The 20,512-nt window shown below is 34.8% G+C and overlaps 2 protein-coding genes across 8 annotated transcripts; one reads left to right on the top strand and one right to left on the bottom strand.

Annotated features, from left to right (window-relative positions):
* Positions 1-6,775: 6,775 nt before the first annotated feature.
* On the bottom strand, positions 6,776-13,403 carry LOC116252241 (D-3-phosphoglycerate dehydrogenase 2-like). 7 transcript variants are annotated; one of them, XM_050076709.1, is made up of 9 exons: positions 12,843-13,403; positions 12,583-12,631; positions 10,860-10,941; positions 8,565-8,636; positions 8,376-8,474; positions 8,231-8,293; positions 7,424-7,501; positions 7,232-7,335; positions 6,776-7,070 (listed from the first exon to the last, which is right to left on the bottom strand). In XM_050076709.1, the coding sequence occupies exons 5-9, from the start codon at positions 8,427-8,429 to the stop codon at positions 6,935-6,937; spliced, it is 435 nt and encodes a 144-aa protein (XP_049932666.1). In that variant the 5' UTR covers positions 8,430-8,474; positions 8,565-8,636; positions 10,860-10,941; positions 12,583-12,631; positions 12,843-13,403; the 3' UTR covers positions 6,776-6,934. The 7 variants fall into 7 exon arrangements, 6 of the variants coding, with proteins under 6 accessions (XP_049932666.1, XP_049932684.1, XP_049932676.1 ...); XM_050076727.1 differs by lacking the exon at positions 12,843-13,403 and adding an exon at positions 8,822-8,873 and having other exon boundaries at positions 12,543-12,634; XR_007572808.1 differs by lacking the exon at positions 12,843-13,403 and having other exon boundaries at positions 7,424-7,556; positions 12,543-12,634.
* A 3,369-nt stretch (positions 13,404-16,772) lies between these two features.
* Positions 16,773-17,937, top strand: LOC116263452 (uncharacterized). Its single transcript, XM_031643226.2, has one exon. It carries the CDS (start codon positions 16,849-16,851, stop codon positions 17,848-17,850), a length of 1,002 nt encoding a protein of 333 aa, XP_031499086.1. The 5' UTR covers positions 16,773-16,848; the 3' UTR covers positions 17,851-17,937.
* Positions 17,938-20,512: the final 2,575 nt, after the last annotated feature.

Raw genomic sequence — 20,512 nt, 5'->3', positions numbered from 1 at the left:
AGAGAGAGACGTACAACATTACCAGAAAATGATGGTTTGAACCAAGCGGACAATTATTTATGTCCAAATGCAATGTTCAGCACATTTTTTTAACAATCTAGCCGTTTTGATATTATCTTAAGAGTATTTTAGAAGTTAATAGTTGAGATCAAAATTATAAGTCTGAAACCTTTATCCCCACCCTTAATGTCATTAATGCACACTCACACACACCATACCGCTTGGCTAAGGGATAAAAACCATACCTCTTAAATTTATATTAAAAAATATTTTAGATAAAATGTGAACAGCCTAATATGTTTATAATTAAACCCAAATTTATATAAATCATGTTTTGGTTCAAGTTATTGTCTTGAAAAATTGTTCTTTTCTACAATATTCAAATTTTGATGTTATAAGAGCATTCATTTTTGGATTATTAAAAACATTATTATAACTCAAAATACAATTAACTTTATATATATATATATATATATATATATATATATATATATATCTGTGTGTGTGTGTTTTTCTTACCAAATCACTCTTAAAATCATGTTTATAAGTTTAGATTGCAGAAAAAACTAGTTCCAAAAAACTGGTTGCGGCCTCCAACAGAATAGAAATTGATCATTTTCATGTGGGTGGTTGAGAGAACAATAAAGAGAAAAAAGTTATAAAGCACTTTTGTCATGTATTATTAGCTTTTATATATATATATATATATATATATATATATATATATATATATATATATATATATTGCATAAAGACCAGCCATCCACCTAGGTGCCCACATTCTTGTTTTTTCATATAAAAAGAGAAACACTAACTGAATGCTCGATTAGGCTTGGGCATCGGGCCATGCCAACGCGGCTCGGTAATTTTGTGCCTGTAACTACCTGCGCTTGGGCCCTGCCGGCCTGCTACCCCACCGGACTATTAACAGGTCAGGACGGGCCGGGTACCAGGCACTGATAAGAATGGATGAGGCATAGCCCATTTTTGCAGCCTCCGTCGCATCGCTTCTGCCTAAGGATGTCAACAGATCGGATTCGGATCATATATTCCTTTTACCATATCTGATTTTTTGGATAACCATATAGTTTGATTTGGACTTGGATTCGAATTTGGACAAATAAAAATTTATGTCTTATCTGAATCCGACTTTAAAATCCACATCTGAATCTAATCTGAATCTAATTTTTAAGTTATCATTGAATCCGATCTGAAGTTTAAGTTATATATGAATCTGATTCGAATCCAACTTTTAAGTTATATATGAATCCGATCTTTAAGTTATATCCAAATCCATCTGAATCCAATTTATGACCTTTAAGCCATATGTAAATCTGATCCAAATCCGACTTATGGATGACAAATATATCATAAACACCAAATGAACTATCAAACCCAATGTTAACATCCCACTAGCTCAAACTTGATTGGTGATAATTGTCAAGCTTAATAAGAGAGAGAGAGACCAAGTGTGTGATATATATATATATATATATACACACACACACACACACACTACATCATCAAACCATTTTCTAGAGCGTGCAAATTTAAATTTTTAAAAATTGTACTTGGTTGTTGTTCGTCGATGCAATAAGAAACTAGACGAGTCATTCTTGACAACTTCAATAAAAAAGAACATTTTACCATATAGTACAAGTTTGCACCATTTTTCTTAAAGTGCCTCCATTTGGCACAATGGATATGATCTTTTTATTTGGATATATACTTCAATGCATAATTTATAATTTAGTTCAATGTATGCAGATGCTATTGGTGTTTCCTCTTCAAGCAAAGGTGTAGGCAAATCGGAATCATCTAACAAAAAAATAAAATAAGTAGCACAAAAATATACTTAAAAGCTTTAATAATAAGTAAATTACCTTAAGTCTGATCTCGCAACCAATCTTGTGCACAAATCAAAGTCTCCACGGTCATTATACCTAATCTACTTTTTTATAAATCAAGAATATGTCCATCTGTACTAAATGTTGACTATGATACAACAGTTGATATAGAAATAACTAAATAGCACAAGGTATTTAGGTGCATTGACCTTCCACCATGTCAAAATGTCAATTGAATTGTTTTTTTGGATAAATAGACTTTTCTAAATACAACTCTAAATTGATTTTGTGTGTTGATTTTGTGATAATTATTCAGAAAAGTCATTTATTGCACTTGTTTTAGGCTTCTTTTTAAAAGAAAAAAATCAATTAAAGAAGTAAAGATAGATGCATCACTATTCTTCTCAACATCAATAATATAACCAATACCAATAGAGAGCATCTTCTATATGTATGAGTAGTTTTATATTGATCATAAATATTACAAAGGTAGTTCTTAATTGCAGAGACATATTCATATGTTTCATCTTTATTTGTCTATAGTAAAACTCAATTATTTTCATTTTATAATCTGAATCCGACTTTTTATTTCAATATCTGATTTCAATCCGAATTCAAATTTTATATTTAAAAAATCCATTCTGATCTAAAGACTTTCAAATTTGACATCCAAAATTAACTTTTAAATTGCTAAACAAATTCCACCACTTCTTGTTTCTCACAACTCAAGAAAGGGCCCACTATGCAAAACCTAAGACATTGTCTCTACAATAGCTACACATGTTGCCTAACAAAGCATCATGTATTTGAGAAAAACATCCCATAACCGAAATTGAAAACCATATGCCCCAATGAGTCAATGATATAATCTAGTCCAAGAATACATTAAGCATCTAAAAATAACTTGTCATTTGTTCCACTGAAGACTGGCTGGCTAGCGAGATAATCCAAGCCTCCAAAGATGTTAATTAGCAGTGTTTTTTTTAAAAAAAAAAAAAGCCAAAGCATAGGTTTTTTAATCAAATCATATATAAGATATTTTATTAAATCAAACAATTTGTTGTGTTTTACTAGTTAAAGGTTTTTGTTTTTAAATTTGTGAATTATGTGTCATATATCAAACACTTAAGACTTTTGGACAAATTGTATGATTACAAAGTATAGATTTTTTAATCAAATCATATATCAGATAATTTATTAAATCAAACAATTTGTTGTGTTTTACTAGTTAAAGGTTTTTGTTTTTAAATTTGTGAATTATGTGTCATATATCAAACACCTAAGACTTTTGGACAAATTGTATGATTATACAAAATAATTACTTGATTGATTAAATAATTAATTGATAATTTGATAAATAAAACTTTTTATGAGTTCAACAGTTTTTTCATATTAAATATATTTATTTGTGATTAATTTTCATATTTTTAAAAATACCCATTTTGTTAAAATTTCTTGATTGAAAATTTGAAGTTTTCTTTATTATTTCTAATTAAAATAAATATATTATTTAAGATATCATGCTTAGTTGATATCTTAACTATAACAGTATGCTTGTTTACACAAAAACGTTTAATTACAAGTATTATTAATTATTAATTCATTAATTTTATATGATATAGTTTTAAATACTTTAAGTTGAATGGTGGATATTATTATATGCAACTCAATGAAAATCATTAGCTCTTACTTAGATTACATGCATATAATATTCATGTTCTCCTTTTGTCATGATGTTAAGTTAGTGTGTTTGGCTAGACTTTTTGCTTCAGATATCATTTTTCGAGGTTCGGATTCGGATATAATTTCACGGTTCGGATTCGGATATCAGGTTATAGTTTGGGTTTGGATATACTTGTTAAGATAGTTAGTATCCGATCGGATATTTATATAAAACTGTATCCGATTGGATGTTATTTCTTAAATCTGAATTCAATCCGATCTTCTCAATCGGATGTTAAATTGTTTACTATATTCGAATTTTTACAAGTGATTCGGATGGATATCCGATCTGAATCTGATCCATTGACATCTCTAGGAGTAGTGTTGATCTGAATATTAGGGATGCTATTATGATGTCAAGTGGACCGGTTCTTGTCCACACTCTTCTCCCCTCTCCTCTCTCTACACTCTTTGTTCATATCTATGTTGTGGTATGATGACTTATCTAATTTTCTTTTCAAGCATTGAGAATTCTTTTTCTTTTCATTTAACATGCATATTCATATTCACTTTGCATTTATAGGATTCATGGATACCCACAACCACTCCTTTAAGAAACCTAAGCAAAACAAGATTTTAAGAAACCTAAGCAAAACAAGATAAGAGACGTAATAATGTGGTAACTGAGTTGGGCTTAAACCTTGAGATTAACTTGTGTTTCAAAAGATTGCTATTAATTTTTTAGAAATGATCATTGCATTGAACCATTTTTATAAAATTTTATCAAAATTCTTCTTTCAAAAATTGACTTAATTTTTTTACTTTAAATGATTTTTCCAAATCAAATGATTTACTAATTAAGATTATTTCTTTTAAAACATATCTCCTTCCATTTTATAAAAAAAAAATTATAGAACTCTTTTCTCCAGTGCCTTACGAACAATTTTCTTATTATAAGGATTGACTCTTACATCTTTTTTTGCTTTATAACATTTAAAATTTCTAAAACACTTTAAAATCTCAACCATGCACCATACTGCATTTAAATTGAGGATCATGCTTGAATGAATGTGGAAATGCACCAAGAATGAGCAATGCGCGAGAAAAACTAAGCCTCATACTGATGGCTGGTGGACCCTTTTCCACTTTGCAAGACAAATTTTCATTGGTGAACCAAAAGAAATTTTGAGATGCAAACAATGTGGCTCTAATGGTGAGAAATTTCTATGGAACACATATGATATTGATTTTTAATTCCTTGTCATTATGCATATAAAAGCTTGACCTATATCATTATGCAATGTGATCTATAAACTAGTTGTTAAGTTGACGATTGAGAGAATGGAGATTGTTTTAGCACAATTGTTGGCCCAGAACAATGGCATTTGATCTCCCCAATAGATTCCATCCATGCACCTTGCTCTTGAAGCACAACAGCTTGGATAAGGTATGTAGAACAATTTTTTGTCCTCAAATTAGATATTTCAAAAGTTTATTACAAAGTGAGATGGTCTTTGCTGCACTTTGGGCTTTCTTATTTGGGATTCTGATCATAGTAGGAAATGTCACTTAGTTGGAAGTCTGCTTGCTCCGATACAAGAAGGTGGTCTTGGCCTTCTTGGCATCACCAACTACAATAAAGCCCTGACGGTCTAGTTAAATTTTCATTGTAGAATGTCCAACTCATCGTGGTCTCTTTTGGTCAGACACTTGAATAGGAGCTTGTGAACATTGTAAAGTAAAGTTCATTTCTCATGAATATGGAAAAATAGCGGTGTTTGGGTAACGGTAAGAAGGTGAAAATTTGGTATGAGGATTGGGGATAGGGGATTCTAGAACAGCTACTCAAGCAAGATGATCTTATGAAATTACAGAGTCACTTGCAAGCTACAGTTGAGGCAGTTCTTACCCACAAGCAAGAGTTTCTTGCTAGAGATATATCTTCTAAGATGTCAATATATCCGATTTGAATCGGATATCCGACCGATCCGATCCGAAAAAAACGGATATGGATAAAAATTTAATATCCGATTAAGAAATCGGATCGGATTCGGATTTAATAAATGACATCCGATCGGATTCGGATTCGGATACGGATTCGGATTGGATTCAGTTTTAGACAAATATCCTCTATCTAATACTTGAAAAATGGCAAAATTCGGTTCAAAATTCAGATTCGGATTCGGATATAAGTATAAAAATCGGATTCGGATCGGATTCGGATTGTAAAATCGGATTTCGGATTCGGATATGACTTTCCTTTGTCCGAATTCGAATTCGAATCCGAATCCGAATATATGAATATCCGAAAAAACGGATATAATTGAAGATGTATCCGATCCGAATCCGATCCGTTGACATCCCTTCTATGTCAGTCTACATTCTTCTTCTCTTACTGATTGTTCATTAACTTGAGATGAAATGGATATGAAATGAAAAACAGAAGACCCTAGATCCAGGGGCGAAGCCAGCAATATTCTTTAGGATGGCTGAATTGTATTTGCAAAAATTATACAAGGGTCAAACAATATTGTTCAAAATTTTTACATAGGCCAAATTAAAAATTTTCAAAAATGTAAGTATCAATTTTTTTCTTGAAAATATGGGGGGGGGGGGAGGGGCCATGGCTCAGGTCAACCCCCCTCCTTCTGCCCATTGTCACATAAAACATGTATTATTAAAGAAAACACGTAGAATACCGGAGAAATAAATCAGTAGTATAAAACAGCAATTAGAGGCATCTTTAAAAAACACCAGAAAATGAAAAAGTGAAAAAAAAACACATATTGTATGCATTTTTCTCATTTTTTCTTTTTTTGTTAATTTTTATTTTTTATAATTTTCAGGATTTATTAAATGTTTTAGATTTTTTAAAAATTTGCTAAGATTTTCTCGAGACATTCCCGATATATGCAACTTTGTTGTACTATACTCAAGAAATTCCTCGTCGTATAATACTCGTACACAATATATGTGACAATGCTCCTACCCTAGCCTAGCTCTTTACAATAAGATTATTATTTGGCAAAAAGCTCTATTCCTAAAGTGAACTGGTGTTATAATTTTGCTTCAAAATGTAAATTTTTTACTCATGAAAGACTCCAAAAATTTGGAATCATCCTTCTAAGCATGTGTTATTTGGGCCTATATGAGGAAAAAAATATAAATCATATTTTTATTACATGGGCTTAGGTTAAGTGTATATGGAGATTTGTGGCAAAACTTTTTAACACCAAATAAGAAGCCCTATTCAAGAAGTTGTCTCATGTGGTTCAAATGGTTTTTCAAATAAATGGGTTACAATCGGCGGTGTTTATGCTTGTACTTTTTTGGAACATACAAAACAAAGAAATTCTACTATGCATCATGCCAATTTGAATCTGAGTGGTCTCGAATGGAGGGTCTGCGATGATTTAAAGGATATACTAGCTGGTATAAAGTGGAAACATCAAGAGGTGTCCTTTCCTCCTTACTATATGGTCTTGTGGTCGATCTGTATTTGATGAAATGGTGTGCAGAAAATGGCTTTTTGTAGTTGATGTATTTGTTGCCGACAATGAACTGCAATGTATACATTTGGATTTGGTCAGTTTTCAGAGGTCATATCTGCATTTGGATGCTTCCATTATGCATAATTACTGTTGAAAATGGATTCGTAGATAGTTATTGAGATGCTTGCTCAATTTCAAAGTTTGCATCAGGGTGGCATGTGAAAGACGAACCTCAGGGAGTCAGGAAGAACCATTGGAGCATTTACAATGGTGGAAAAGAGTTCTCCTTCCAATGGCCCAATAACAGCTTCTGCTACTTCAATGGATACTTTTTCCTGAAAATTGTATGTTCAAATGACTTGAGCACAAAATATAAACTTATTGGATAAATAAAAAAAAAAACCTATTTTAGAATCTAAACACCTGAGCATCATCAGTGCTTGCTCCCAGATGTGGAGTCACTACTACATTTTCATGCAACACCAGTCTATCACCCATTGCCTAATCCCAGCAACACCGAAGGTTCACATGAATCATTTGTGATCAATTATGAAGCCTAAACAAACAATTATATACCAGCAAATGAGAAAAGATCATAAGTAACTTATTATTAGGAAATTAAACTTTCTTCTTGAATCTTCCAATCTAACTCGTTGAGATTAGTTGCAAAAGAATTGCGTGGCGAGGAAGGACTTGAGATTAATGAAAGAGACTAATATATCAATGAAGAAAACCAGCTACAAGAATGCATATGCAATGATTTTACCGTGAACCTGTTCCACATTTAGAATAAGGCATGTGTAAAGTCCAGACATAAACAATTACACCTCCACGGGCAACATTAACAATTTGAATCCTCTCTTCAAGCCAAGCATTTAATTACCAAAAAAAACTACAAGAAGTTTCTTCGAATGAAGTCCAGATGTAACATATTCAGAAACTATTAATGACTGGCTGATGCATTGAGACACACTAAGCACATATAATCCATATTCAGCATGATGAGATCATTTTACGATCTAGAACAAGCAGACCCACAAGCTGCTCAGCTTGATTCGTACACCCACTTTATCCATGAACAAAAAAAAAACAAGTATTTCATTCTCAAACTACATAACTGACACTCCAAGTCGAAGCCCAATAGGCTAAGTAAATCTGAGGAACGAACTGGTTATAACTTATAAGTTATTTGATCAACTTAATTAACAAAATGCAACAATGTGAACATACATTTTCCAAAGAATGATAACAGGGTCTAATCAAATCCAGAATATGGCACTCAACCTGCAAATCCTGTCAAAAAGATAAGATAGGAACCTTAGAACACAATAACACAATAATAATTTACTCCAACGAGCAAGCAAGAGAAACTCACTTTAATCTCTAGGTAGATCTTATCAGATGAAAGGCTTAATTTCAGCTTCTCCATCTTAGTTAATTGTTGATCATTTAACCCTTAGATTGATGTATAATTCTGGAATACTTGGAAAGGCACCATATTAGAATATCTATCAAAACATGCGATTGAAAGATGTTTAATTCACCTTGAATTATGCGAAAGTACCTGCAGAAATTTGCAATTTTCAAGAGGCTCAAATGCAAGACCCTTGAACTCATTAAAACTTAAATATAGTACCTACAAAACCAAATTTATTTTCATACGTCAAATTCAACTTAAGAAAATCTCAAGTAATTCCAGTACGCTGAAACAGGATTTCAAATTGCTAACAGAATGCATAGCATTCGCTACATGCAATTCAAAAGGGGACAGCCACTGGAACATGGCAAATATGTTGTTGCATGTAGGTTGTATGTACATACCTTCACCTGCTTTAAAATCAAAATACCCTCAAATGATGATAAGAGATTGTCCCTGAGATAAACAAACTGTACTACAAAAGACACAGACTGGGAAAACAAAGGAAGGAGAAAGAGAGAGTAATTACAGAGCACATTCAAGGCACAGAAAGCAACATTATAAGTGCAGTTGGGTGCAGAATGGATGCCTCAAGTGTGATAGTCGAGACCACAGTTCTACTTAACATACTATATAGTACGATGCATCATTCCTAAATCCTAAGTAACATAATTGTGAAGAAAAACGATGAAGTCCACGTCTAAAACTAGTTTTAAGGGTAAGTGCACCATATGAAGTGTAATTTAGGCTATAACACCACCATTCCCCCACCCAGCACCCCCCCCCCCCCCTCAAAAAAAAAAAAAAAAAAAAAAAATATATATATATATATATATATATATATATATATATATATATATATATATATATATATATATATATATATATATATATATATATATATATATATAGAGAGAGAGAGATATATATATAAACCTCTACAAAACGGTGGCCCAAAAAACAAATCCTTTTGTGTTTTTAAATTTCTTATTCATCATGAAATCCATTCTCACACATTTAAACAAAAATAAAAATTAGGGTAGACATCATGCAAAGAAATGGATCTTTCAGGGTTTCCCAATAATAGTCTATGTCCGCCCTTCAAAATTAAGAATGTCATGTTTTACGGCCCAATAAGTAAGGAGTAACTTACGCACAAACAAAAGCTATTTATTTTTTCTACTCATTTAAGTAAGGAGACTAATTTAAGTAGTTTTTTTATTATTTCTAATGAATGTGTGCATGTTGTAGGCAGCATATACTTGTTATTCTGTTACATTTATTCAATTCATGTTTTCTATAGAGAATTTTTTTCCTATTTGTTTCTATTTTTGTGCTTATTTATTGGTTTTATTTTTGTGATTTTTTTTATATTAAAATTTTTAACAGGCAATTTTTTTTACACTCCACCAATACAGATTTCTTCTTGGGTTTTACAACATTGGTTGCAACATGAAAGTTTCTGTTGCACTAGTTCATTTTGAACTAGTCAAAGAACATACTGAAGAAGCAAACCATGCTATCATCTCCACAAAGCTGAAGGTCATTTAATCTTTTTTCTTTGTAAAGAATGGCTGAAATGTAAGTTAGGTTTTGAGGCTTGATATAACTAACAAAATAAGTTTCCCATGCTTTCTAGTATTAGGAGTACAGAAGAACCTATTTCTCCCCCAGTAAATGTGACCACATAAGTTGCTGATTTAAATACCACCTAAGAATCATTTTATCCTCCATCCAGTAGAAGAAGGCCAAGACACGGATTCATGCTCAGGAACATAAGCAAGCCGTAAATGTATCAGAAAACACAAAAAACACATACTGGAAAGTACAAAGAACATAGAGCATCAGAAGGAGTTAACTCCAGATTTGGCAACAAGTGCAAGCCACCAGTTTCAACACTACAGATTATTATCTTCTGTAATTACTTTCATTTTTTAAAAGCATGACTTAATGCATAATCATCATCAGTTTCTCTATACCTCTACGGGCACTCATTTGGCAGCCATCCAAGTGGAAGGCAACTGGGTTTAGTATTTGAGCATATACATAACTAAGTAAACTGCCCACTAATTCAACTATTACACACATTACTAATATTAATTACAGATTCGGCAAATGTCTCCTTTCATTCAACTAAATTTTGAGGACCAGCTAGTGGTGTTGTATAAAATGGTGGGCCGGAAAATTGGGTATTCTTCCTTAAGCCACAGTCGATGCTCATCATCATGGAACCATAGCAAAGGCTTCTCATAAAAGGCACTGAAATGCATAAAACAGACAAGACATGACAATATAAAGCAAAAAAAATTAATACCATATGGAGGCATTAGACCCAGCAGCAACATCATGCTACCGAGTTGAGACAGGGGGATAGAAATCAGTTGTGGAACGACATCCCTCACTAGCACAGAAAAGGGGTATTGAAGTGAAAAGGGGGATTACCTGCAACAAACACCTTCATTTCCACTTCAATCCCACGCAATGGACAGAACACCACTGCTAGACGCTCCTGCTCACAGAAAACCTAGTTTTGATATGACAAAAGCAGCGTTAGTGTTTGAACAACCCTGCCATGCAGCTTGAAAAGCTGGTAGGTTCCAGTCTGTAGTTCAAGGTCCATCAGGGTCGCCTAACCAAAATCAATGCCAGTACAAGCTATATTTGCAAGACAACTTTCAGAGATGTGATCTTTTGAACAGTTAATGTGATTCTATGTTTGCACTTACAGAGAAAGAAGTGATTTTCTATACTCAAACTAGGACTGCCCATCAAAAGTTGAGATCTGCTCAACTATGGTACACAAGAAAAGGATAAACGATACGGGTAGGTGATGAGGCCTACTGAATTCCACATGCCAGTAGGACTTTGCCTACATAATAGCTATGTTGTTAAAGACTCGCCTAGGCATGGACTAAATGTGAGTCCACACCCATCGCATAAGTCCACCACTTAGGCGACAGGATATGTATTGGTGCCTAAACTGGTGCCTAGGCTCACCTAGGTGCCAACACGCTTAGTCCATGGGAAAGTGAAAAGTCACCTCCCCTTCCAATTAAAGTTTCTTAATTGAGTACATATTGTTATGTATTTTATTTTGTATTGACTAGATTTATGTATTGTTATGTTGATTATGCTGTTATATGCTGTTAGTAACTTAGTCTGTTATATATTATTATGATACCTCAAACATGTTATATGTATATATTAGTATGGTTATGTTACGTACTTGTATGATAAAGTTATATGTATTGTTAATTTGTTATAAGTGTTATAAACTTATATGTATATACTATTATGTACTGTTAGCCTGTTTGGTTAACATGCTGTTATACGTGTTACATGTATTGTAATATCTGTACCTTCTGTTATACCTGTTATGTACTGTTAGTCTGTTTTGTTATATATAATACCTGCTATTATACCTGTTCTATGCATTGAATACAATTTGTTATAAGTGTTATAAACTTGTATGTATATACCATTATGTACTGTTAGCCTGTTTGGTTAACAGGCTGTTATACATGTTACATGCATTGTAATATCTGTACCTTCTGTTATACCTGTTATGTACTGTTAGTCTGTTTTGTTATATATAATACCTGCTATTATACCTGTTCTATGCATTGAATACAATTTGTTATTCCTGCTATATGTATTGCAATACATGTTATGTATATACTATTATGTACAGTCTGTTATACCTGTTATATAGTATTGCATCAACTTATTGTATGTATATACTGTTAGCCTGTTATATAATACGTAGTATTGTGAAATACCTGTTATATGTATAGTTTAGAATGGTTATGTTACTATTGTGTAATTATATGTACTGTTACTGTTGTGTACTAAAAAAAAAAAGTTGCCACTTTTACCTCGGCTCGCCTAGGCATTAGCATAATAGTGATTCATATTTGAAGAACTACTATCATGTTTTGCCTGTACAAAGCAACAAGGGATGCACTTTTTAATACAAAAAGAACTCAAAAAAAGGATTTGAACCAAATTACTTCATCAAACTATTTTGCTTTAGGTAGATATCACCAGAACAAAAAGAAGGAAACCATGTATCTTTTATAAAATCTTATAACACAGAACATGCCTATATGAAACAGCCACTAATACCAGTTGTAGCACTCGCTAGCAATTTACCAATTTGCCACACCTGAAATTTTCCTCTCAGAATCTTCATCCATATGCTGTATGCCTTCCATCTTTTCAGGGACACAAAAAATTATAAGGCAAACATTCCAAAACTGTGGAAGAGTAAGCAAAGTAAAACTGATTGGTGCTACTGCAAATACCATTACTGAAGGCTATTATAGGCGCTTTTAGTGCTCTTATTTGAAGGTTCATGAAATTTTTTGCATGCTATTCATTATTATCCTCTAAGCTAGAAAACTGTACCTAACATGTTCAGCCTACCTGCCTCCAGCAATACTGAAAGCCGAAGGTGGTATGCTGCATGGTGCCAGTTGCAGCAAAAAGCCACTAGTTGCTTTCGGAAGTGGCATGGTGAGAATCAAAACAACGACTGGAATCAGCCTTAAGGTAATAAAACCTCATTCTTTACTCTGTCGGGAAGAAAGAAAAATGTTTGACAGTAAGAAGTGATAACAGGTCTCTAATGCAACTCACACACAGATAGACTGCCACCTGTTGATGGCAAAGGAAACGAATGGAGGCGATTTATTCAATGCTGGAATCCGTGCTGCAATTAATGTGAGTATTTCCGTCTCCAGACCATGAAACAAGTAGCCGGCAAATTTCATTTTGATTTGTTTGATAGAAAAAAGAGTAATATATGAATCAATCCAGATTATTATGTACACCAGAACAAAATAAATGATATATTATTCTTGATTGATTGGGAAGATTTGTATCCGTGGGAACAAAAAGAAAAAAAAAAAAAAAAAAAAATCGTGATTCCTGATTGCTCCAAGTCAGGGAGCGCCTCATCAGAAATGCGAGAAACAGAACAGGAGGAGAAGGAACTCTGCCTTGATAATTAGAGCTTCGGTGTCGAGATTCCAAGTCGAAGACCACGCAGGTGTTTTCCTGGAAGACGGCTACTCGAATTAGGTGAGAACAGTGGGACAACAGCCAGGAGACTGCAGGGCCGGAGGCAGGGGGCCGCCTCAAAATTTAATGACAAACTACTTCATTATTATGAATTTACTTCAAAAATTGAGGTAAATTCATAAAATATGAATAAAATGTTCTTTGAATAGATTCATGAAACATTGTGCTGCAACATTTCATCAATCTGCTTTCATATTTAGGGCAAATGCAAGGAACACTAACATATCATTACTGGTGCCAAATTGCTCATAAATTAAGCCTTCCAGAACTAAGAAGTAGCTATGCTCTATATATAGACAAAGTGCATCTAACTGCATCTAGGCTCAGATCTATTAGTTAGTTCTAGAAAAAAATAGCGCGCATAATTACTAAAGGAGTATTTGATAGATTTGAATTTGAGATTTGATAATCATAAATTTAAAATTGGACCTTCCCCGCTCCAATCTTAAATCCAACATTTCCCTCATGTAGATAAGTAAAGTAAGGATGTTCAGCGTAGATATGGGTTCAGATCTAAGATCCTTAGTTTGATGAATCATGGATTTTGTTGTGAACTTTTTGCTATATCAACAAAGCAAAAACCATGTCACATCACGTTCACGGATTTCAAATCCAAGGCTATCAAATGCCTTCACTGTTTTAGATTCAATATGTTGTTCTGCTTCTAAATTTAAACAATATCCAAAAAATCATATGGTTTTATGTGAAAAAAAAAATTTTTTTTTTTGGTTAATAGATGCTCTTTGGGTATTTATCTCACAAAAAGTTGAGCACTTGGGTGATTTGCTATATGCCTGATGGATGAAGGTTACAAATTGATCTGGATTATCAATGGATTTTGATCATTATGAATCCTCGATAAACCTACGCCTATAGAGAAGACCCGATTCCTGAATGGATCTATGACAAAAGAATCTGATTTAAATCCAAACTTACCATATCTCATTCTCGTTTATGCAAAATACTTGACATTTAAATCCAAGATCCAAAATAAAATTGAATTCATTTCTCCACAGACACAAAAATTGTTTTCACAAGCCACAAAATATGATAAACCACAAATCATACCATGATTATTAGGTGTACACTCAAGTCCGGTCCACTTATTTTTCAATGGCACCCTTCAACCTAAAATGGAATGCTTTTGAGAATTGAACCGAAGACCTGACCAAAGTGTGCCAACCTACCCGCCCAATTACACTACGCATCATTGAGCTCAACAAGCGAAACAGAGAAGGTGAAATCTGCGACACTTTGTCTTTTGATAAAGTGTCGCAGTTACTGAAATCGAGCGTTACAAACACGACGTAATTGACTTGACAATTTTACCCCCGTCATCATAAGATAGGGACATCGCTTAAGAACGAAGAAAGGCTTTCGATGTTGCAACCGAATGGGGCATCAGTGGAAGGAAGATAAGAAGTTCAATATTGGAAGCTGGTGACATAAAAACGCAGTTTCCTTTTTACCAGACACGAGGACATATCTGGCCTTTTCTATTTGTCTTCAGTACGCTTCGGTAATTGCGGTTAGGAGAGAGAGTCCGGCCGCTTTCCGTAGTCTCCAAGCCGAGGCTCGTTGACTTTGACTGAGTTGGGCAACCCAGCTCACACGGCGACGTCTTATAGTTATAGACCACCATGGAAGCTTCCCTCAATGCAAGTGCCCTGAGTTTCTCTTCATATTACAGAGATGGTCAATGTCTCTCTCTCTCTCCCTCCCTCATGGGTCTGGATTTTTAGCATGAGGTAAATCGTATTTGCTAATTATATTCGGATTTGGATATGTACGCGTTTTCACAGTGAAATCTAGATCCGAGTCCAACATTCGGCCGGGATCCGATAAAGATCCAACCTGATTATTTGTGACTTTTTGGATCTTATGCGGATCACATCTGAATTCAATTTTGAAAATTGAAGTCTGGATGGGAGTTTGAATCTAAACCCAATTCCATAAAAACTGGTTAGGTCCAATCCAATAAAATTTGCCCTAATCTGAATCCGACCTGTTTTCATCGTTCCCTTTCTCTCTCGAAACGAATGTGTTATGTGGATCCGATGAGATTCCACAAGTAAATCCAACAAAAGACTCGAAACGAATCTGAGTTTAGGGCCTAAATGTTTCAAATTGGATATAAATTTTGGATCTGATTTGAGAACGGACATAGATTCCCACTTTAGGATCTCGGAGGCCACCGCACCTGATCCGATTGATTATAAACCCAGTACGGTTTCAAATTAGGACATCGAATTTGCTCCAACCCAGCATATGGTAAGAGGAAAAATCTGCTAAACCAAAATAGAATGCATTGGTTAAAGCTCAATCTGATACAAATCCATATCCACATTGCTCTAAACTCTTCTTAACTAAAAGGTTGTCAAATCTGCATCTTCACCATATTAAGTTCACTGAGAAGAGACATCCCGTTTCTTACTAGCTTATTTATCCAAAATTGCGACCCATAAATCTTACTCATCTCATTCTGTCCCCAACCATTTATTATTGGTTCTTCACCATGGTTCGGGTCAAAACCAGATGATTTAGGACCCATGCATTTAGTATGGGTCACTGTCATAAAAAACTCGTCGTCTTGAATAATGCGCAAAAACATAGTCAGTCTACAAAATGTGCCTTTTTAAAAAAAATGCCAAAAAATAAAAAAAAGTGAAAAAAACGCTTATTATATGCATATTATACACGTTTTTTTTGCGTTTTTTCGTATTTTTTATAATTTTCAAGATATATTAAGTGTTTTAAATTTTTAAAAAATTTACGGAGATTTTTCCATTTTATTCTCTACATGTATATGAGAAATTCCTCAGCATAGAATACTTATACACGTTTTTGTGACATTCATGTAAACTCGCAAATTCTAGGGAAAAAAAAAATAAAAATAAAAAATGACTCTGTGATTACTTAAAAATTAAGTGAAACACCCACATCATACCTAATGCAGTGACTCTAGTGGCCTCTATCAAAAGATCCGAACTCCCCACTACTTTCCTTTGCTAAAAAAAATAAAAAATAAAACTAAAACTTAGAGAAACAAAGACTCTTGCTGCTCAAAATTTAAAGAATTAATGGTACTGAAATTTTCTTTGAAATTTTTGCAATAAATTTTTTTGCCCGGTAATTGTCTTCATCGTTAACCTCAAAGTAGTTCCGATCTCGATGGCAGTTTTGTTAATCAGTGGACAACCGTGGCTACTCTCGTACCTCATTTTCAATACGCTTCCTATATCATACCGCATCCTTTCCCGGGAGATAGAAAATCAACAAGAAGGAAAGTCATCTCCATCTCCTTCGAAAGGGAGACTTGAGAGTTGAGAGAGAGACTCTGGTGGTGGAGATGGACAGAGAACCAGAGGAACTCCAATTCTTGGGTTTCTTTGGCATCTACCATGAAGCCTTCAAGATCATCAATTTACGGAGGAAGCTCTTCACCAAGATCGCCCTCACCCTCGTCCTCCCCCTCTCCTTCATCTTCCTCGCCCACGTCCAGATCTCCGACGCCATATTCGCCAAGATCGACCGCAACGAGGAGGCCCTCGACGACCAACCCGCCGCCGGCGCCGCCCACGACCAGATCCTCAAGAACCTCTCCTCTGAATGGACCACCTTCCTCCTCTTCAAGGCCGCCTACCTGGTCATGGTGCTCATCTTCTCTCTCCTATCGACATCTGCCGTCGTGTACGCAATCGCCTGCATATATTCCGGCAAGGACATGACTTACAGGAGGATCATGTCAGTCGTACCCAAGGTCTGGAAGCGACTTATGGTGACGTTTCTGTGGATGTTTGCCATTATTCTGGGGTACAATTTCATATCCATACTGATAATCGTGATGATATTCATCATCCTCGGATATGGGATAGCGAGCTTGATAGTGATGATCATGGTGACAATACTGTTCTTCGTCGGCCTCGTCTACATAAGCGTAATTTGGCACTTGGCGAGCGTCATCTCGGTGCTCGAGGACCGGTACGGCCTGTCGGCGATGGAGAAGAGCAAGGACCTGATCAAGGGGAAGCTGGCCGTCGCCGTCGCCGTGTTCATCCAGCTTTCGTTGTTGTACGCCGGAATCCAGTTTCTGTTCGGGAAGCTGGTCGTTCGCCGGGAGTGGAGCGGCGGGGTGGGCGCGGCGGTGGCGTCCGGGCTCGCCCTGGTGGTGGTTCTCTGCATGTGGATCTTGTTGGGGCTGGTGATCCAGACGGTGGTCTACTTTGTCTGCAAGTCCTACCACCATGAGAACATTGACAAGTCCTGCCTGTCTGATCACTTGGAGGTGTATCTTGGGGAGTATGTTCCTCTCAAGGACAGTGCTGTTCAATTAGAGCAGTTCCATGTTTGATGAATATATTGTCTTTTTTTTCATTTTGGGGATGCACCAAATATACATAGCTTCTTCTTTTTTGCAGTATTAAATCAAATTCAGTTCTGTTTGGATCTTGAGAGAGAAAGAAAGAAGGCTTCAAAGTTTGTGCCATTAACCTTACAGCACATCAATCATTGAGTTGCAGATTTTTAGGAAGAGAATGTAGCTCTTCTGAACCTTCTTCAAATCTCTCACACACACACTCTCTCTCTCCTTCTATCTCTCTAAAAAGATGTTGATGGATTGTGTTTGGGTCCCATATACAATTGACCCAAATTAATATAATCGGATCTGATAAACAATTGGATTCTCAAGAGTTTGTTTGGCATTGTCTTTTGAATCGCAAACTAATGTCTCATGAATCTATTTCAAATTTGAAGCATATTCATAAGACATTCTCAAAGCGTCTCTGCTTTCGAATAACTCGTAATTGTATCTGTATTGATTTTTCGTCCCTACCAAATTCGATATCTTTATAGGGATACACCACAAGGCTCTGGATCTGGCTCAAATCAGGTTGGATCTGGTTTACCGTATCGGATTGGAGCATAATTTCAAATTATAGCACCCAAATTGGAAATCAACTGTGTGTTAAGTCTAAATGAGCTGGATTTGACAAATATGTTCTTGATCTTGAATCCACCACGCATATGTGGCCATGAGAGACCCAGGATCCAGATCCAGAAAACGTGGGTCCGACTAACGCAGAATTTTGAACCAGTCCAAAGGTGTAGTTCCCATTATTGCGAAGTCAAGCACACGGTTTGAGAAAGGTCTCCTCTATTAAATCCAACTAACACATCACTATTTTCTCAATAAACTTCCCTTTGAATACGAATTACTGAAAGCGGCTCAGGTTGAGAATTATTTGAAAAAGGGATCAAAGGGCTTCCTTTGTTTGCATTTGACTCCATTTCCACTTTTTTTTTTTCATTTTCTTATAGATGCTTCATCTTTCACACAACTGCCAAATAAGGGCTTGCTGTTGGCAGTTTTTGTAGAATACAGGCCAAATTTGGGTTAAACCACATTGAAGCATTTCTTTTCCTACCCAGTTTTCAAGTTGAAAAAATAAGTGAAAGTATCCAAAGCTTCACATCTTTTCTTCATAAGATGATTTAACATGAAACCATTCTTTTTCGGTCATAGACAAAAGTGAGGCTTCTTGCCAAAAGTCGGAAACATGAGTATTATTTTTGAATTTTTACCAGAAAATGATCCTCCAAACAAAAAAATCCTTTACTAAACTTAAAGCTAGAAGACAAAAGGCGCGCGTTTAATACTTGGCCTCATAATTGTTCATGACTAAATGTGCGAACTATGTCAAAAATATTCATCACATTTTTGTCAATGTTTTCTTTTAATCGATTAAACAATGTTGGTGATTCTCAAAGGCTATATATATATATATATATAATCGGCACCAACTATTTTGTATAATCAGATTTATAATTCTCGAAACCACTTACTTTTTAAGATTTATGGTCCGGAATAAAAAAATCAATTAGATTTGTGAATGTAAATATGAGGTGATTTGTCAAATGTATGATGGAATTTTAAGTTTGTCTCTAAGCCCTAGTCCGAACCCGTCTTCTATCAGTCACTATCCAATTAGTAGTTGGATCTGGTAACGGGTCTATCTATCATCTTCACATCCCTAAACAAGGCCCCCACCAAATAAGAATTTTCTATGCTACCATCCACCCAATAAAGTCTAGAAGAATGTTCCAGCCTGCCTAAGTTTACTTCTTTGTTAGCAGTTGAGAAATTTGAAAAGAAAAGCTCACCATAAGAAATAAAATATATTATGTAAAAATTGTGACAAAAATGAACCACATATTTTATTAATTAAGTTGGCACTGAGAATGAACCACATATTTTATTAATTAAGTTGGCACTGAGAATTGTTGTGGGCAAGATACTTCAAAGACTTGAAAATCTTTTCTCTTTCCTTCTGCTCTGGGGCATATACGGTCAACTAAAGTGCCGCACATTAACTATTTGTAGTTTAAAATTTTAAACCAACCAGCTAGGTTATACTAAGCCTAGGCATCGATTTGACACCTGAAATCCAGACCCGGCTCGATTAAATTAAAAAAATATGTTTTTAAACTCAAATTTGGATCTTTCGGATTCAAATTCATATTTGGATTTGAACATGAACAATAATATGTTTCAATTTTTTGTTTTTTTTTACTGGATCACGAACAATAATCCATTCACATGTGGTACACGGCACAGGAAACTATATAAGAAGAATGTCATTTTGACAATGTTTGACTTTAATGCCTTGTTCTCCTGTTTTTTTTTTTCTAATAAAAATGATTTACTATGTCAGCGTTGCCTTATCTTGTCAAATAATCGTATAAATATGGCTCTTAACAAGCCTCATGGTGCCATCCAAGTACTGCTGCTGCACAAATAAAATGAGCTCTTAATTGCTAGCTAATGGGAACCTGTTGTCTAACCTCATGAATCTGATGAAAAGGTTCAATCGAGTGTCGTCATATATGCCCTTCTTTTCCATCGCTGAGTTCTGTAAACGTCAACTACTATACACACACAGTCGGCCATCTATATATATATATATATATATATAAAGAAATGTGTTGATAATTTTTCACACCAGATTTGATGG

This window comes from Nymphaea colorata, chromosome 1 (assembly GCF_008831285.2).
Source record: "Nymphaea colorata isolate Beijing-Zhang1983 chromosome 1, ASM883128v2, whole genome shotgun sequence".
Classification (NCBI taxonomy): Eukaryota; Viridiplantae; Streptophyta; class Magnoliopsida; order Nymphaeales; family Nymphaeaceae; genus Nymphaea; species Nymphaea colorata.
The sequence above is the reverse complement of the archived record's forward strand: the minus strand, read 5'-3'. Positions and strand labels throughout refer to the sequence as shown.